The sequence below is a fragment of the Gopherus flavomarginatus genome, chromosome 5 (assembly GCF_025201925.1).
Source record: "Gopherus flavomarginatus isolate rGopFla2 chromosome 5, rGopFla2.mat.asm, whole genome shotgun sequence".
In the NCBI taxonomy this organism is placed as follows: Eukaryota; Metazoa; Chordata; order Testudines; family Testudinidae; genus Gopherus; species Gopherus flavomarginatus.
In genome coordinates this window covers 78,245,192-78,262,713 of record NC_066621.1, presented here as the reverse complement: position 1 = coordinate 78,262,713, position 17,522 = coordinate 78,245,192, and the positions used below count along the sequence as shown (strand labels likewise).

The window sequence follows — 17,522 nt, the reverse complement described above, 5'->3', positions numbered from 1 at the left end:
TTGTTTCAGTTTCAATATAATTTAATACAATAATATACAAATTGACATGTTAAAGTCAAAACAAAACATTTTGATAATTTCCCATTAAAAATGTTGACAAAATCAATATGTTCTCAAGAAGCATTTTGATTTTATCAAATCAATATTTTCTGATAGAAAAATGTTCTGACCAGCTCTACTGTATATCCATGTAACCACATTTTGCACAGGATTTTGAGTCCTGTGCATCTCTAAACACTCTGGAAAAGAGCTCTCAGATGCTAGGACTCTCCACTTTCCCTCCCAGAAGAAATCTTTATTGGGGGACTCCCTTCTCAGATACATTCATTTGACAAATATATTATCATGATAAAAAATCCATCCTGGACATAACATTTGCCTGCTCAGTGCTTATATACTGGAGTGAAGAGTGTTATAGAACAAAGTTAGATACACAGGTGACTACTGGTGCTCTACATTTATATACTGCTGGACACATATGTAGCATTTAAAAACAGCCCTTTGCAGGCTCTTTTCTAAGAGGTTCTATTATTGCATATTAGGTTTCCCTGGGTCATATCACTATCAGGATGTTAAATATCACGACATCAAATAGCAAAAAGCTGAACTGTCCATGGAAGCAAAGCATTTCCAAATCAGATACACGGCAGTTTATGGTCTTCTTAATGTAAATTCATGGCAGAGAGTTGAAAATTGAAACTCTAATAAAAGCAAGTCCTTAGGTTGCAAATAATATGAACCATTAAATACATTCATGATTATCCCATTCAAAGCAAAATAGAATTCTTTCTGAACACAAGGTCACTGTATGAAGAACTCACACTGACCTAAAATCAGTTAGCAAAAAAATCTTTTTTTAAAAAGAGAAATGTGATTCTGATTTTACAGCTCTTTAAATAATGCATTTATTTTACAGTGCTGGGCTCAGTCATGCTACTGAAGTTGGAATAACGTATAGCAGAATTGCTGGATTTCTCAATGTCTTGTGGTAGGCTTTTTCTTTGATTTATAGGACTGCAAGCTGCTTTTCAGACTCTTACAAAGTCTGCTTTTCAAAAAGTTTTAACAGAATATATAGCAGTGTTTAGCTTTTTAAAAAATGAATATCCCAAAGCAAACTCATAGTTTAAGGCTAGATTGAGCCTTTCTGGAAGCCTCACTTATGAGGCAGCATATACATCTCCAGACTGGTGCTCGTTGCTATATTAGAGCAGGTCAGTGAAATTGAAACTTTGCACAAAAATTCCCAGTTTTTGTTGGAAAGTAAAAGTAAAAAGGTTGGTATAATTTTTTGAAAGTTTTCATTTTCATTTTTGTGGGAAAAATTCCATTTTTTCTCACTTTTTAAAATTTTTTTTTCCTTTTTCTAACTCAGAAGAGAGGAAAAAAATGATTTCCCCCATCACCAAAATAAATGTTATCAAATGTTATTTTTTTTTAAATAATGGAGATATGCCTATCTCCTAGTACTAGAAGGGACCCTAAGTGGACATTGACTCCAGCCCCCTGCCTTAACTAGCAGGACCAAGTACTGATTTTGCCCCAGATTCCTAAATGGTCCCCTTAAGGATTAAACACCCAACCCTGGATTTAGCAGGCCAATGTGCAAACCACTGAGCTGTCCCTAATATTAGTACTGTTGTTGATAATAACAAATACCTGAATAGGAATTTAGTGAGGAAATTGATCCTACTGCCTCATGCAAAGTGCTATGGTGGGTCTTTGCTGATCATAAGTAGTTTTGTCTCAGTTTCAAGTCTCATTAAAAATTTCAGAATAGTAGCCGGTACCACCATGCTGGGGCTTTCATTGTGTTCTGTGCTAGGAAGAGGGCCAGCCGCCTGTTCCTGCACTAACTTGTTAGCTTTCAGGGGATGGTATGCCAGAATTGTCTGTTTGAGAGAAGCTGGAGAAAGAAGGTGTGTCAGGGCTTGTCTACATCACAAAGTTGCAGCGCTGGTGAGGGGGTTACAGCGCTGCAACTTAGGAGGTGTACACATCTGCAGGGCATCACCAGCGCTGCAACTCCCTGTTTGCAAAGCTGGCCGTACTCCCGTTTTGTCTCGGGTGTAGAGGATCCAGCGCTGGTGATCCAGTGCTGGTAATCAAGTGTAGACACTTACCAGCGCTTTACTTGACCTCCGTGGAATAAGCAGGTATCCCAGCATACCTGAGGAAGCCTCTCCTTCAAGCAGGTCTCTTTCCCTGCGGTTTGCAGAGGGTCCGGGGAACGCGAGAGCAAACCGCGGGGAAGCTGGTCTCCTTCCCCGGTTTGCTCTCGCGTTCCCCGAACCCCCCGTGCAAGCAGGTCTCCTTCCCTGCGGTTTGCTCTCGCATTCCCCGAACCCCCGTGCAAGCAGGTCTCCTTCCCTGCGGTTTGCTCTCGCGTTCCCCGAACCCCCGAGCAAGCAGGTCTCCTTCCCTGCGGTTTGCTCTCGCGTTCCCCGAACCCCCGAGCAAGCAGGTCTCCTTCCCTGCGGTTTGCAGGGGGGTTCGGGGAACGCGAGAGCAAACCGCGGGGAAGCTGGTCTCCTTCCTCGGTTTGCTCTCGCATTCCCCGAACCCCCCATTGAAGCCGCCCAACAGCGCTGCAGTGTGGCCACATCTAACACCACTTGCAGCGCTGGTTGCTGTAAGTGTGGCCACTCTGCAGCGCTGGCCCTATACAGCTGTACTAATACAGCTGTAACAACCAGCGCTGCAAAATTGTAGATTGACATACCCTCAGTATTTGCAAATTTCAAATACTCACGCACATCACCAGCTTTTAGCTAGAGAGGAGCTTGAACCAAAACTCCAAGTGTGAACATTCTGACCCAAATTTTACAATTAGAGATCATGTCTAGTTTCCACTGCACCTCCAAATGGAATGTGTCACCCACTTTAGACAAATATCTACCCCACACCTAGAGTTCGCTCATCCTATATTCCTGTGAAACCTTGAAGATAAGTTGACAGGAAACTTTAGGCAAGATCAAAAAGAAAAGATCCCCCACCTCATTGCAAACTTGAGGGCACTCAGCACCTCAGAGGAGTTCTCAGTAACCAACAGGATCAAGTCCCACTTTGGGGTCTTGTGCTCCACTTGAGGTCTTTGCAATGCATTCAGAAGACAAGCTTTACATATTTTAGGTCTTACAGTGAAAAGTGTGACTGCAGCATGCATTGACTTTGGAAATTCTAACCAATACATCTTTTATAAGGCAGAACAATCATTGTTGCTAAAATTTGTTAGCTGTAAATATCTGTTGAAAGTGGTGGTGCTAGATGACAATTGGCATGTAATAAAATAGGGCCACAAAGGATAATGATTTAAACCAGAGGAGGGGAAACTACAGCCCGCAGGCCACATTCGGCCCGTGGGACCTTCCTGCCTGGCCCCTGAGCTCCTGCCCTGGGAGGCTCGCCCCTGGCCCCTCCCCTGCTGTTCCCCCTCCCCCGCAGCCTCGGCTCACTGTGCCGCCGGTGCAATGCTCTGGGCAGCAGGGCTGCGAGTCCCTCGAGCAGCGAAGCTGCAGAGCCCGGCCTGATCTGAGGCTCTGTGCTGCTTGGTGGTGTGGATGGTTCCAGCTGGGTGTCTGTCCTGGTGTGCTGGGCAGTGCGGCTGTAGCACCGCCAGCCACCAGTGCTCCAGGCAGTGCAGTAAAGGAGCAGGGAACGGGGAGTTGTGGATAGAGGGCAGGGGAGTTCAGGGTGGTGGTCAGGGAGTGGAGGGGGGGATAGAGGTCGGGATGGTCAGAGGGCAGGAAATGGGGGGTTGACTGGAGGCAGGGGCTGGTCAGGAAGGGGGCAGGGGTTGGATGGGGAGGCAGGGGGCAGTCAGGGACAGGGGTTCCAGGGACAGCCAGAGGACAGGGAGAATGGGTGGTTGGATGGGGCAACGGTCCAGGGGCGGCAGTCAGGAATGGGAGGAGGGGTTTGGAGGAGAATGGAGTGGTGGGGGGCAGTCAGGGGTGGGGGTTCCGTGGGCAGTCAGAGGACAGGGAGCAGGGTGTGTGTGGATGGTGTAGGGGTCCTGGGTGGGGGGCTGTCAGGGAACAGGGGTGTTAGATGGGGCACAAGTCCTGGGGTGGGAACCATCAGGGGGTGAGAAGCAGGAGGGATGGGGGCCGGGCCATGTCTGGCTGTTTGGGGAGGCACAGCCTCCCCTAACTGGCCCTCCATACAATTTCTGAAACCCAATGCAGCCCTCAGGCCAAAAAGTTTTCCCACCCCTGATCTAAACATTTGAATTTTTAACAAGCTGTTGGCAGTGAGATATTTATCCGCAGGTCAGATAGAGAAAATATTGCTCCAGTGTTTTCAGTGTGCTGCATACAGTACACCACATCTCGGTACAAAATATAGATTGTGTAGCACATGATAAAATCATGACTCAAGTGCAGCGTTCAACTTTTGTAATCTTTCAGTGGTTACTTGGGAACCAGACATCTGTTCTCTCTATGAATCATGGCATTTGCATTGACATGGACTGATGACTAACTGACTGAGTTATTTGTTTATATCATTTCTGGGGCTCCATTTCTACCTTGTAAATGATATTTGGCCTTCCAGAGTGACCTGGGACTTAATGCCTGTACAAATTCTACTCTCATGCCAGTATATGGAACTTCTGTGGAAATCAGTGGAAGATGCACAAACCTAACTGAGGGCAGAACGGGACCCATTATGATGATCTGCTCTCCTTATCTTGAGTAAGAGTACCTGTACTACCTGAGTAGGCCTATTGATTTCAGTGGGCCTCTCAGTGTGTAAGGTACCACTCACTGTGAGCAGGGGTGGCAGAATAAGGGCTATAATGCACAAAGAATTGACCTTTTTAAAATGTTGGACAAATAAAAGGTATTTTTGGCTCAGTTCTTTCCCGTGCCTGAGCTGGGAAAGAGAAGAGCTGGGGGCCTGAGGGAACCAGTTGCAGCTCTCTGATATGGTGCCACCTGACCTGGCATTAGGTAGAGTGGTGGAAGGGACTTTACACCAGTGGAGCATGGGTATGGCAATGCTCTGCTCCACCATGATCCCCCACTTTGGCATTCCACCTGCCTCCCTGACACATTTCCTGTGCTGGCTGTGCTAGCTTTACCTACCACAGAAAGTCTCCACAAGGATCCAGGCACTTAGCATCACCTAGGCAGTGCAAAATGGCCAGAGCAGAAAGGGGAATCTGACTCACTGTCAGTAGCTCTGGTACTGCACCAGCTTTGCATATGGTGTAAGAATGCACTGTGTAGACCTAGCTTTTAATTAGAATATTTTTAGGGCTGCATGCTGTCTTGTCTTTTGCACAGATGCTGTCTAGCATAGCCATTTGGAAGCTGGGCAGGATGTTGCTACTTATTCTCTGAGCACAGACGCAACATAGCTAGTGTGCAACTTCCTCCCAGACAGTTATATAGGGCCCCACATCCTCCAAGAGAGAGCATGTGCTGCAGCTGTCTGCCACCACTGTGGGGATCACTGCTCAGCATGCTTCTCTTTGTGGTCATTCACCTGGATCCGCCCTGCACACTGAAAGCCCTGCTGCTTGGGCACTGCAGATCACAGGGCACCATAGACAGAGCTTAGGCCTTTCCTCCCTTCCCCACTGGGGATGCCACAGCACTTTAGCTGTTACGCATTTGGCCATGTTTGTATGGAACTTTCTTGACAATACCAGACTACCACCTCAGCTGAACTGGTTGTGCAAAGGCTGGGATGTTCCCTATCTTGCTATGAGAATCAGAGTCCCCAGACACATGTGACAGTGGTACATTTAAAGTTCAACTGATTTCTTCTGCTTCCGGCACCTGGTACTATAGCTTCTTACCTGGTATTCATTTTTCTTCTAGTGCCAACAATATGCCTAAGCAGGTAGAAGTGCGAATGCATGAAAGCCACCTGAGCCCTGTGGAGCCAAGGCCCAAGAATGTATGCCTGCAATTCTTCCAATCACTCAGAAAAAACCTGCTCTTGTCTCTTACTGTATTTGGTAAGATATACTCTGCTTGTATGCATCCTGTGTTTCTTTGTGTTTATCCATCTTATACCACAGACTGTACCTGTGTTCAGCAATGGCAAACTTGTAGGCAATCTCAGCTGGGCAGCCAAGCAACGCATGGACAACAGAGACTGAACTTACCCTTTCCCCCTTTAAGCATGGTTCAGTTAGTTCAGGGAAAAGGCACATGGAGGGAGTAGTAGCATGGAGGAATCCTGCAGAGCTGATGTCCATGCTGCATGTGTGTTTTGTGGATGTAGTAGGACTTAAGTGATGTCTTTTACCATCACTAAAGAAAATGGAGATTTTCTCTTTTTTCAATCTCTTTGAAAATATAAAAACAAACCCTTTACCTGACCCTTTACACTTTCCTTCACTCAGTCTCTCTGAGACTCAAGCTTTATCTCCTATGTCTCCCTTGCCACAGACATTGGGTTCAGTGACCTAGTTTGATAAAGTGCTTTCTGGTTAAATCACCCTCCAAATATGGATCAGTATGACATCTTTTTGTGGTTCACTGGCCCCGTTTCCACTCATTTTTTTCAAATGCAGTGAATTAACAGACACCGTCCTTTTTGCCATAGCTTAAATAAACAACTGCAGCTTTAGTTCAAAAGTAGTACAACTTTTAACCTTCCCATAGCTGAAATTGGACAAGAAGTTTGGGCTTGGACTAGTCCCTCAAAGATGCCTGATTCACTTCCCAAGAGGATCACAATGATAAAATAAGTTTATTTCTCATTGAACCAACCTGATATCGCCATAGAAACATAAGTTATTCCAGCAATACTTTCAAAGCACAATTCAGATTGTCTTGTGGTATCTTATTACAACGGAGATTGTACACGGGGCCTGAGATCAGAAAGACAGAGACAGCTGAGATGAAAACACTCAGTAACAGTGCAAAGCAAAATTCAAGTATTTTAAAGATGTAAATGCTGTACTTAGATTGTAAGCTATTTGGGGCAGGGACTGTCTTTTTATTCTGTTTACATAGCACCTAGAAAAAATGGGTTGCTGGTCCCTGACTAGGGCTCCAAGATAATATTGCAATACAAATAAATAATAGTAATAACTATTCAAAGGAATTGTATAGGATGATCTAAGATAGTGAGACTAAGGTCTGGTCTACACTACGGGGGGAAATCAATCTAAGATATGCAACTTCAGCTACGTGAATAATGTAGCTGATGTCAAAGTATCTTAGATAGAATTACCTACCATCCTCACGGCGCGGGATCGATGTCCGCAGCTCCCCATGTCGACTCCAGTACTGCTGTTCGGGTTGGTGGAGTTCCGGGATCGATAGGAGCTCGTTCGGGGATCGATATATCGCGTCTAGTTGAGATGCGATATATCGATCCCTGAGAAATCGATTGCTACCCGCCGATACGGTGGGTAGTGAAGATGTAGCCTAAGAACAATGGGATGAAATTCAGCAATCAAAGGTTTAGCTGTATATTGAAAAATGTTATCTAACCGTGACGTGCAGGATTATGGAAGTCTTTTAAGGAGAATAGTGGCAGCCCCATTAGAATAGATGAAAAGGTGTACTGTGTTGTACTCTGCTGTAGGGAACAGTCCTGACAGAGTGTAATCTATTAGGTCTTTTCTGCTCTATTGTGTGTTTGTGAACTGGATATTAATAGCAATCCATTCAGAGAACTCAATGTTAGTATTAAATATATTGGTAACAACATGTTGAAATGTATATTCATCACTAAATCTTCCTAGTTTTCCCATCAGATCTATCCCTGAGCTATGATATTGTTTGCCAATTCTTCTGTAGGAAGAGAACTCAAAGCAAAATATATGCTTGGTAAGACTAATGCCATTGGGGTTTAGAAATGATGCTGTTCTAGTGGTGAAAGCAGAGGAGTGGTACTCAGGACTGATGGGTTCTATTTCTGGCTTTTCTACTAATTGTATTTGGCTTTGACTGTCAGTATAGTCTTGAGTAACTCACTTCACCTCTCTGTGCCTCAGTTCAGCCATCTACACAGTGATTATACTAATTACACTTACCTTCCTCTGAGGGCATTGTAAGACTTAATTAATATTTGCAAATTACTGTGAGGTTGTCAGATGAAAGAGAACACTGGACAGAATGTAACAGGATCATTCTGAAACCATTTTTCTTCAAGATTGTTCTTTGGTGTGTTGGGTAAAGATTTAAGTTTCCACTGTACTCCACTCTGGTAAAGCCTCAACTGGAGTACTGTGTCCAGTTCTGGGCACCATGTTTCAGGAAAGATGTGCACAAATTGAAGAAAGTCCAGAGGAGAGCAACAAAAATGATTAAAAGTCTAGAAAACATGACCTATGAGGAAAGATTGAAATAACTGGATTTGCTTAGTCTGGAAAAGAGAAGACTGAGGGGGACATGGTAACAATTTTCAAGTATATAAAATATTGTTACAAGGAGGAGGGTGAAAAATTGTTCTTGTTAACCTCTGAGAATAAGACAAGAAGCAACGGGCTTAAATTGCAGCAAGTGAGGTTTAGGTTGGACATTAGGAAAAACTTCCTGTCAGGGTAGTTAAGCACTGGAATAAATTGCCTTGGGAAGTTCTGGAATTTCTGTCACTGGAGGTTTTTAAGAACAGTTAGACATATATCTGTCATGAATGGCCTCATTATTACGTAGTCTTTCCTTGAGTGCAGGGGACTGGACTAGATGACCTGTTGAGGTCCCTTCCAGTACTACACTTCTATGACTCTATGATTCCTTTCCCCGCCGTTCCTTTTATTTCTCCTTTCAGGTGTCATCATGGGTGCAGTGTGTGGGGGTCTTCTTCGCCTGGCAACTCCTATTGATCCTGACATCATCATGTTAATAGCCTTCCCAGGAGATATCCTTATGAGGATGTTAAAAATGTTGATCTTACCTTTAATTATATCCAGTTTAATCACAGGTGAGCTCTATTAGCAATAAATGCTTTAAAATGCTAGCTAAAGACACTACATGGTTCATCTTTAGTGAGAAGGGAGGAATAATTATGTGATGCAGTGAATCTTTTGCAATTAATAATAGCTGATTCATATTTCATGGGTCAAGTCCATTTCTGGTGTAACTTCATTGATTTCAGTAGTTGATGCTGCTAAACAATTTATGTCCAAATAAGCATGTGCTACCCTCTTGAATGTCACCATTTTCCTAATATACTGTCTTACCCACATCCTAAAGTGGGATTTGTATCAATGGCAGCACAGGTCTGGACAGCACGGATTGCTCAAAGCTGTGTGCCATCCTTGAAATGACCAGCTTCCAGGAAATAAAGGGCAAAAGGACATCACTACAAGGTTTGCGTTGCCATAATGAACATGATTAGTGTTTCTCAATAACACCCCTCAATTAGGGATTCAGTTGAATTCAGTCTTAGCCATTTCTCCACAGGTAGCAGGAGTTTAAACATCTGTTGTTCAGATGGGAGAAAAATTGGAGGTTCTTCAGGGCACCATCTACATTGTGAAGAATTCCTAAGGGAGGAAAAACATCTCAAGATAGTCACTAAACATGGAAATAACTATAGGCAGAGTCTCCGGGTGGTTTGTGATAATTTGATGAACTGTGTAATAACTAGTCCCACTGCATATTTCTTTAAACGCAGGACTGTCAGGTTTGGATGCTAAAGCTAGTGGCCGATTGGGCACAAGAGCCATGGTCTATTACATGTCCACTACTATCATTGCTGCTGTGCTAGGGGTGATTCTGGTTTTAGCCATTCACCCAGGAAATCCAAAACTCAAGAAGCAGCTGGGAGAAGGAAAGAAAAATGATGAAGTATCCAGTCTGGATGCTTTCTTGGATCTCATCCGGAACCTGTTCCCTGAAAATCTAGTCCAAGCATGCTTCCAGCAGGTAAATACTCCTATACCTCACAATGTTCTTTTTAAATGTGAAGACCTTTTTACATTCCAAGATATGTGTTCAGAGTTCTGTCTTTCACCTAGTGAGTGGCATTAAATTACTGATGGGGTGAATACAGGACTATAGTTTTGGGCAGGTAAATTAAAAAGGGAAATAGTTTATATGGTAACTGTTTTCTTTTACTATGTAGTAACTTTGTTACTGATTTCAGTTCTTGAGCATTTTTATTTGAATCAATTCTTTGAAAAAGGTCTTTTCAGTTCACTATTAAGTAATCTTTTAAAATCACCTCATTCTTCATGTACAATATTTAATGCTCTATAAAGATGCTGGGTTCTGGCTGGTTGACAAATCATTAAACATTTCACCTCTCAGCTGCTGGTTGAATTTGAATTCAGCCCAGGTACTAAGTGACTGATCTGATGGTTGTCCAATGCCTTCTGTGGTGGTTTCAGGCCAATTCCTAGTGATCAGGTGTCCACATCACAAAACCCACTGTCCCATACACCAAGTTCACTGCCTATCTGGAGACCAAGATCTACATGGATAATGGAGCCAAATAGCTGAACTGCCTATAGAGGGCTCCATGAGGTCAGACGTAAGGCTTCTTGTGGGGGCAGTGGCTGAGAGGGGAGGAGATTTACACTGCTGTTGCCTTTTCTGGAGTTAAATACTTCAGTGCCTAATCACTTTTCACGAGCACTAAGTTAGCACAGCATTGGTAAGAGATAAAGGAAATGCTTACAAAGAACACGTTTCCCAGTTCCTCTGTCAGCAGTTCTCTTGTGAGTGGGATGCTTTTTCCTAAAGTTAAATTGTTTGGCAATCATGTAGCCTATTTTTGTTGACCCAAACAAGATTTGTTGCCAAACCCATTATTAGATGTTCCTAAATTGTACTACTTGAAATAGAATGTTAACTGGAGCTGTGGCTAGAGGTGGGAGGGTTGGGTGAGAAATAAAGTGACAACACAGAGAGGGGCAGACTTAAGCTGCCAAATGGACCCAGAGAGCTTTATTTCTTCCCTACACTCTCACATAAAAACACAGAGTTTTAAAAAGAGTATGTACAGAATATTCCCAAATCATCCTGGGGATAGAGGTCATGTGGCCAGATCATGGCTGGCTAAAAACCACAATGTTTTATTTGAAAATTGAGAAAAGTGTCCTCATAAAATAAGCAGGGTTCTGTTTTTCCCCTTTTGCTCCTACTTGTATCATAGAGAGGAAGAGAATTCAGCCCTTGATCTGTAGAATATGGAACAAATATCCATAGGTAGGGACAGGGAATGAGTGGGAAAGAGAGCAAGGGTGAATTAAGCTGCTAATATCCAACGCTTTTCTTGGACTTGTTCAGTGGGCATAGTGTTAATGGCTAGTGTACACAGTTCATCTTGCCACCTATGGCTCAGCTATCACGCTGACCCTTTTTTAACATTGCCCCATATGGGTCTAGTCCAAAGCCTACCAAAGTCAATAGACAGACTCCCAGTGACTTCAATAGGTTTCAGATGGGGGCCCAAATGAGCTTTTTAGTGTTCCCATATTTTATCTGAACAAATTCCAAACTAGTGTCCACCAAAGCTTCTGTCATAAAGCCACACCCCTTTTACTATTCAGCTGTAACCCCTCACATACTGGCTTTTGGAGTGTGCCTCTACCTGTTTTCCCTCTGGTTCCCGGGGAGGTTGGGGTCCTTTCCCCTCCTCACCTGGTCTGGGTGGTATCAAAGGCTGCTTTCCCTTCCTATGGTTATCAGGAATAGCTTAGTGGCCATTCAACATGCCCTGGTGGCCTTACATGCAAGAAGTCTTTTTGCAGAGCTCCAGCCAGGTATTTTAGAATTATTTTGTAATGTTAATGGCAGTGGCACTGAATTGTAATGATCAACCAGGGAGAGAGAGAATTTCCCTTGCTGCCAGGTAGATGACAATAAAGGGACCCAAGTTGCATGCAAAGTACAGCTTGGTTGGAGAGTTGAACCTGGCAGAGTTTGGGACTTTTGTGAACCTCTTGAATAATTTTTTTGGATTTAAAAACAGTTTGATTTGTAAACCTCATTTTCCTGTAATGAAACTCATTATTTCTCTATTCACCCATGCTTAGTTTGTGAGTTTATGTACTTCTGAAAAGTGTTACACCATCTAACCTAAACGTGTGATCTAGAATGATGACTAATGTCCAGATAAGCATTTTTTTTACTTTCAAGATGCTTATCTGAACCTGCACTTTAAAGTCAGCTCCTCATCGCTAGTAATTATGGGTCTGATCTGGGAAGTGCTGGGGATCTTCAGCTTCCATTGACTCCAGTGGGAGTTGTGAGTGCTCAGAATCAACACTCCCTATTTATTTCTGTAGCTGTACACAGCTTTGACATTACATCCATTTCACATAAAAATCACAGGATGATAAAATTCCCAAGATAAAAATGAAATCAGATGAAAAACAAATGTTGGCTGGCTTCAGGATTGCTGAAGAGTTTCTCACACGTTGTCAGTGTTCTTTTCTAGCTGAGTATTTTTATTTTCTAGATTTAGAGGAGGTACATTTTTAAACAGGAGTAAAATAAGATGTTAAGGCTTTGAATCTGGGCATCATCCACAATATATCCACATAAACCCTCCCAACAAGCCGCAGGTACAATTGTAACAGGATAAGGTGCAGAAATGGCTCTGTATCCCTAATACTTTAATTTCACAGTAACTTAGGCAGCTGTTACGTGCCAAGGTTTTTTCTGAGTGCTGTCATTAATGAGATCCTACTATTGCTGCATATAGAAATAGCAGATGCTTTTCCAGGTAGCAGTGGCAAGATGTCAGTGCCAGGAGGTCTCTGTGTATACTAGTTTTATTTGAACTCTCATAGACAGGAACTTTGAGCCAATCTAGAAAGGAACAAGTCACATAATGGGAGGAGATGTGTTAGAAATATCAGAACATGTTTTTGAACTGAACTATCATGGTAGCTTAGATCAGAGGTGCCTCCCTGGATAAAAGTCTTTGTTGTGTGCCGTTGTTGATGCAGAATTGCTGCTATCACCCACTCCAAAGGTATGTACAGAATACAGTGCAAGAAGCACTTTTTGATCCTTCTGGATGAAAGGCCCTATATGTAAGATGTTATGGATTAACAATTAAGAAGAGAGTGTTTGCCATCCTCATTATGCTGCTGTTTTGGAATACGATCCCAGGACTTAATTACACTTTGAACTATTATAAACTAACTTATTTTTGGAAGGGGGGTTAGAAGTGTTGGATTGCATGGTCTGATCGTCTAAACACCGCACTGCCCAGGGTTATTTGGAAAGAGGAGTATTATTTTATTCTCTGATCCCCCCCATATGTGTTAAATCCAGTTGTGATTCCATTCTCATCTCATCTTGTAACTCCTTCAGATCCAAACTGTCACTAAGAAAGTGCTGGTGCCCCCACAAACTGAAGAATCACCTAACGTCACTGACTCTGTCTTTGCTCTGATGAACGAGACGATGGCTGAAGCACCACTAGAAGCCCAGCTGATCATTAAAAAGGGGCTGGAGTTTAAAGATGGAATGAATGTCTTAGGTAAAGAAACTTGTTTCCTGTTGAAACTTATATTGATAACATACCAGCTCTTGCTTTTCAGTGACAGTCAGTGGGTGACTGGGTTGGTCTGATCAGTTCTGGAGTCCAAATTTGGCCTACTCAGTACATCATCAAAAGTGGCTACCAATTGCTGGCTGTTTGTTGGCCTAAGTGGTACAAATCTGATGGTCTCAGTACTGTTCCTAGTGCCTATGTGCCCACATCACAGATTCAACCACCACAATTATCACTAATTGGCAACCTTATAGAAAGGCTGTGACATTAATAGTAACAATGTCTTGATCATCTATTAGAGTCTATGAATACCCCAAATATCCTATGCATGGGGGAAACTTGAACAGCTGGTGCCCCTGCTTTATCTGTTCCGTGGAGACAAAGAATTTGAGTCTGCTGGGCACTCTTTCTTGGGCACTTTGTTCTAAGTTGTAACTTCAGGGGCAGCCCTAAACAAGGAGTCTCGGGGGTTGTAAACTGCACCAGTTGAGGAGAATCCCTTGGGGACATTGACGTGCCTTTGAGTCATAATTCCCTCCCTGAGTCATAATTCCCTCCCTGCTTCCTCTTTGTCCAGGGGAGAGTAACCTTTAAAAGCACTAATTACAAACCTCCCCCAGCATGTCACCTCAGCTATACTGGCCAGCAAATAGAGATGGAATTAAGTTTCTGCTCATTCCCCACCCATTCCTGCCCGCTCACCTCATCAGTGGGAGAGAAAGAGGGGGCAGACATGCTGCACCTACACACTTCTGGGCACCAAGACACGTGGTCCTATTAGCCATGCCAGGGCTTAGGAAAGGGTCCTGCTCCTGCTTACTCCCTTGTGTATAGTCCAGATAACAACTCCGCCACAAATTTGTGCTGTTTGAACACACATCCACACTTATTATATATCATTCCAAGGCAGAATGCTACTGGGATCACTAGTATTTACTTATTACTCTATATATATATATAAAAGAGACAATCTGGATAATGTGAGAGATACATTAGATTTGGTACTAGGTTTTGGAGGAAATAGTATCTCACTGACAATGTCATTAATAACAAGAAGGACTGAAAGGCCAATACATTGCTGAAGCAGAAGAAAATAAATCTATTACCGTATTATATAGTAATGGTGGGATAACACTAGAACGTATATGATGTTATTACTACAGTAGTTTGGCCCATGACGACATAATATGTCAGGGGGGTTTATAAGAAAAATGAAAACAGAGGGGGATTGGCCTCATAGTTGCATGAGTTAAAGGAGGTGGGCAAATTTGAGTGCTATGAGTAATGTGACTGTTAATTTGGCATTAAGTGGACAAAAACACCTACTAACATTTTCTGGCCACAGTTGGGATTCCAGGAAATTACTTGGTAAGCGACTATTTAAGAGTTTATCAACAGCACGTCCCTCCATGTTCTACAGCACACACAGACACACATCCTTTATTTCTACTTCTACTTCTACTTCAACACACCCATACTAATGAGTGAGTTTTTGGATAGCCAAGCTGGTCATTTCTGGCATCTGCAACCACTTTCTTCCTGTTTTTGTATCCTAATGGGACTCATGTAGCTTTTTGACAAGGGAAATTCCCAGCTGAGCTCACACACTAGGTAAATGCTGAACTCTCATCATGCCTCACTGTTCAACCTCTTGAGGGTTGCTGAGCTTCAGAACTTTTTCTTGATCCCTGCAAATTCCCAGGTAGCAAAGCCTTGCATCCAGGGTGACCAGACAGCAAGTGTGAAAAATAGGGATGGGGTGGGGTAATAGGAGCCTATATAAGAAAAAAGACCCAAAAATCAGGACTGTTCCTATAAAATCAGGACATCTGGTCACCCTACTTGCATCAGAGCACACTAATCCTAAATAGCATATATAGATTATCAAATAGTCCCTAGCGTACTCATTCACTCAATTGATTTTCATTTTGGTTTTCTAATACCCAAGAGTTTCTTCCATTTGTTTAACACAGTTACAATTTCCTTTGTTATATTACTATGGGGCCTGCTCCTGCTCCCATTGGTTTTAAAGGAAAAACTCCCAATCATTTCATCTGGAGCAGCATTAGTCCCTTAATATGTATATCCATATTTTAAGATATACAATTATTCCTTTTGGATGAGCTAGTCACAAGAAGTGTGTGTGTGTGTGTGTGTGTGTGTGTGTGTGTGTGTGTGTGTGTGTGTGTGTGTGTGTGTGTGTGTGTGTGTGTGTGTGTGTTGAGAGATGGGAAGGGGTGCTCCCTTTGCATCTCACTATATTCGGAGGTTGGCTCCTGTACAGGGTAGAACTACATCAGGGCTGGTCTAAACTTAGGCAAAGCTGGACATGGCCCATAGAAGGTATTGTGGCAGCCAGAGCTCTCTGGGCTCTGGCCACTCCCCTTTGCCAGGCTGTGAGGCTTCTGCGGTCTCTATGGCATCAAGGAAGCCTATATTATGAGTGTTCCTTTGGTGAACCAAAGGAACAGACAAGAGCAGTGTAAAGGGGCCATGCAATGGAGATTCAGTACCCCTACTTTTAAACCGAATCAAATCAAATACTGTAAATTCACTATTAATTATTATTTTATTGATTGAGTCATCATCTGGCTGCTATATTATGATAGAAGGAAAAAAACAGTCTCTATACCATGGAATTTACAGGCTAGTAGAAAATAAAGAATAAAGAATACTTCCTGGTTTCCATTGTGGAAGTTTAGCACAAGATCACATTAACAAGAGGCAATGCATTTCAGCTGTGAAATACAGTGCAGTTGTTTGAAGGTTGAATTAACAGGGTGGCTTTATTCTGACATAGCTGCAGAGACTGAGACCAAAAAACATGCTTACTAACTGGTCGGTTCTCTGTGGTGTGATTCCTCCAACAGGCCTGATAGGGTTCTTCATTGCTTTTGGTGTTGCTATGGGGAAGATGGGAGAGCAGGCCAAAATGATGGTGGATTTCTTCAGCATCCTGAATGAGATTGTAATGAAACTAGTGATTATGATCATGTGGTAAGTCAAGATCGTAACTTCTAAGATGCAAAAAACACACAAGCCAAATCCTGCCACAGACTGGACATATTTCATTGGCAACCCATACAACTAAAGATTTCAGCTCCCTGGGCTGGCTCTTTAAACCATGACAAGGATGGCACAACTAGAAGAACATTGTTTCTGTGGGGTGTGGGGAGCATTTTGAAACATTTCTGAAGATGACAGGCATGCTGTCATTTTTTGCATACAGGGCTCCAAGACATGCAGGCACCAGCTTAAGACCTTTAGCACTAGTGTAAAAATATCACATTTATTATAGTGGTTTACTACAGTAAAAAACAAACATCCCTTCAAAACATAACAACATTAAGCTTCTCCTGTGAGTCTAGCATAATAATAAACAGTAGGCTCGGAGGCATAATTACAGAGAAGCCAAGAGGCATGCTCTATTTCCAGTATTCTACAGCAAAATTGGCTTGCCCAAAATATGCATTCCACCAAAATGAGATTCCAATGGTTTGCATCAATATACGAAAGTCTCCTCCCATAGCCTCTGTGAGTCCACATGCAAAATCTGCATTGTATAAAATCAGCAGAGTAAGAGGCACTGAACTGAGTTGTTTTACTAGGAAAGTGTGTGGCAAGCCCCTTCAGAACAGCTTCCCTTCCACGTCCCAGCAATGGAGTGACTCCAGCCAGTTGGGATGGAGGCCTTGTTTACATTTCTTGAGCAGGATTTTTTTTGTTTTGTATCACTTATTTGAGAGTTGCCCCAGAGCTATTTACTGTTTATATACAAGTGCCAAGTATGCCCATGTCATCTACGGATAATCTTTCAGAACAAAACATGCTCCACAGCATTTGGCATAAAACCTATTGCTTTTGGTACATTGTAGGTGCTGCACTAATGAACTAGAGAGAGAGAGGAAGCAAAAAGCCCCTTCACTCACCCACCCATCACAGGACAATATTATACCTTGGCTGCAGTGGTGGGGAATGCCAGGAGAGAGCACTCAGGGGTTTCTGGCAGCTTTAATTCACACACCACTTTGGGTTATCATTTGTTTGTGTCAGGATGAGTCCCATGTATCTTATGCACTGACGGCCAGCCACTGTGA

At 43.0% G+C, this 17,522-nt stretch overlaps 1 protein-coding gene across 1 annotated transcript in view; it reads left to right on the top strand.

Moving 5' to 3' along the window:
* The window catches only part of SLC1A2 (solute carrier family 1 member 2), a 131,160-nt gene that overhangs the window by 84,046 nt on the left and 29,592 nt on the right, over window positions 1–17,522 (top strand). Inside the window, exons 2-6 of the mRNA XM_050955356.1 lie at window positions 5,829–5,968; window positions 8,740–8,892; window positions 9,589–9,839; window positions 13,242–13,410; window positions 16,296–16,422. Coding sequence (XP_050811313.1) covers window positions 5,829–5,968; window positions 8,740–8,892; window positions 9,589–9,839; window positions 13,242–13,410; window positions 16,296–16,422 — 840 coding nt within the window. The remainder of the gene's footprint in view (window positions 1–5,828; window positions 5,969–8,739; window positions 8,893–9,588; window positions 9,840–13,241; window positions 13,411–16,295; window positions 16,423–17,522) is intronic.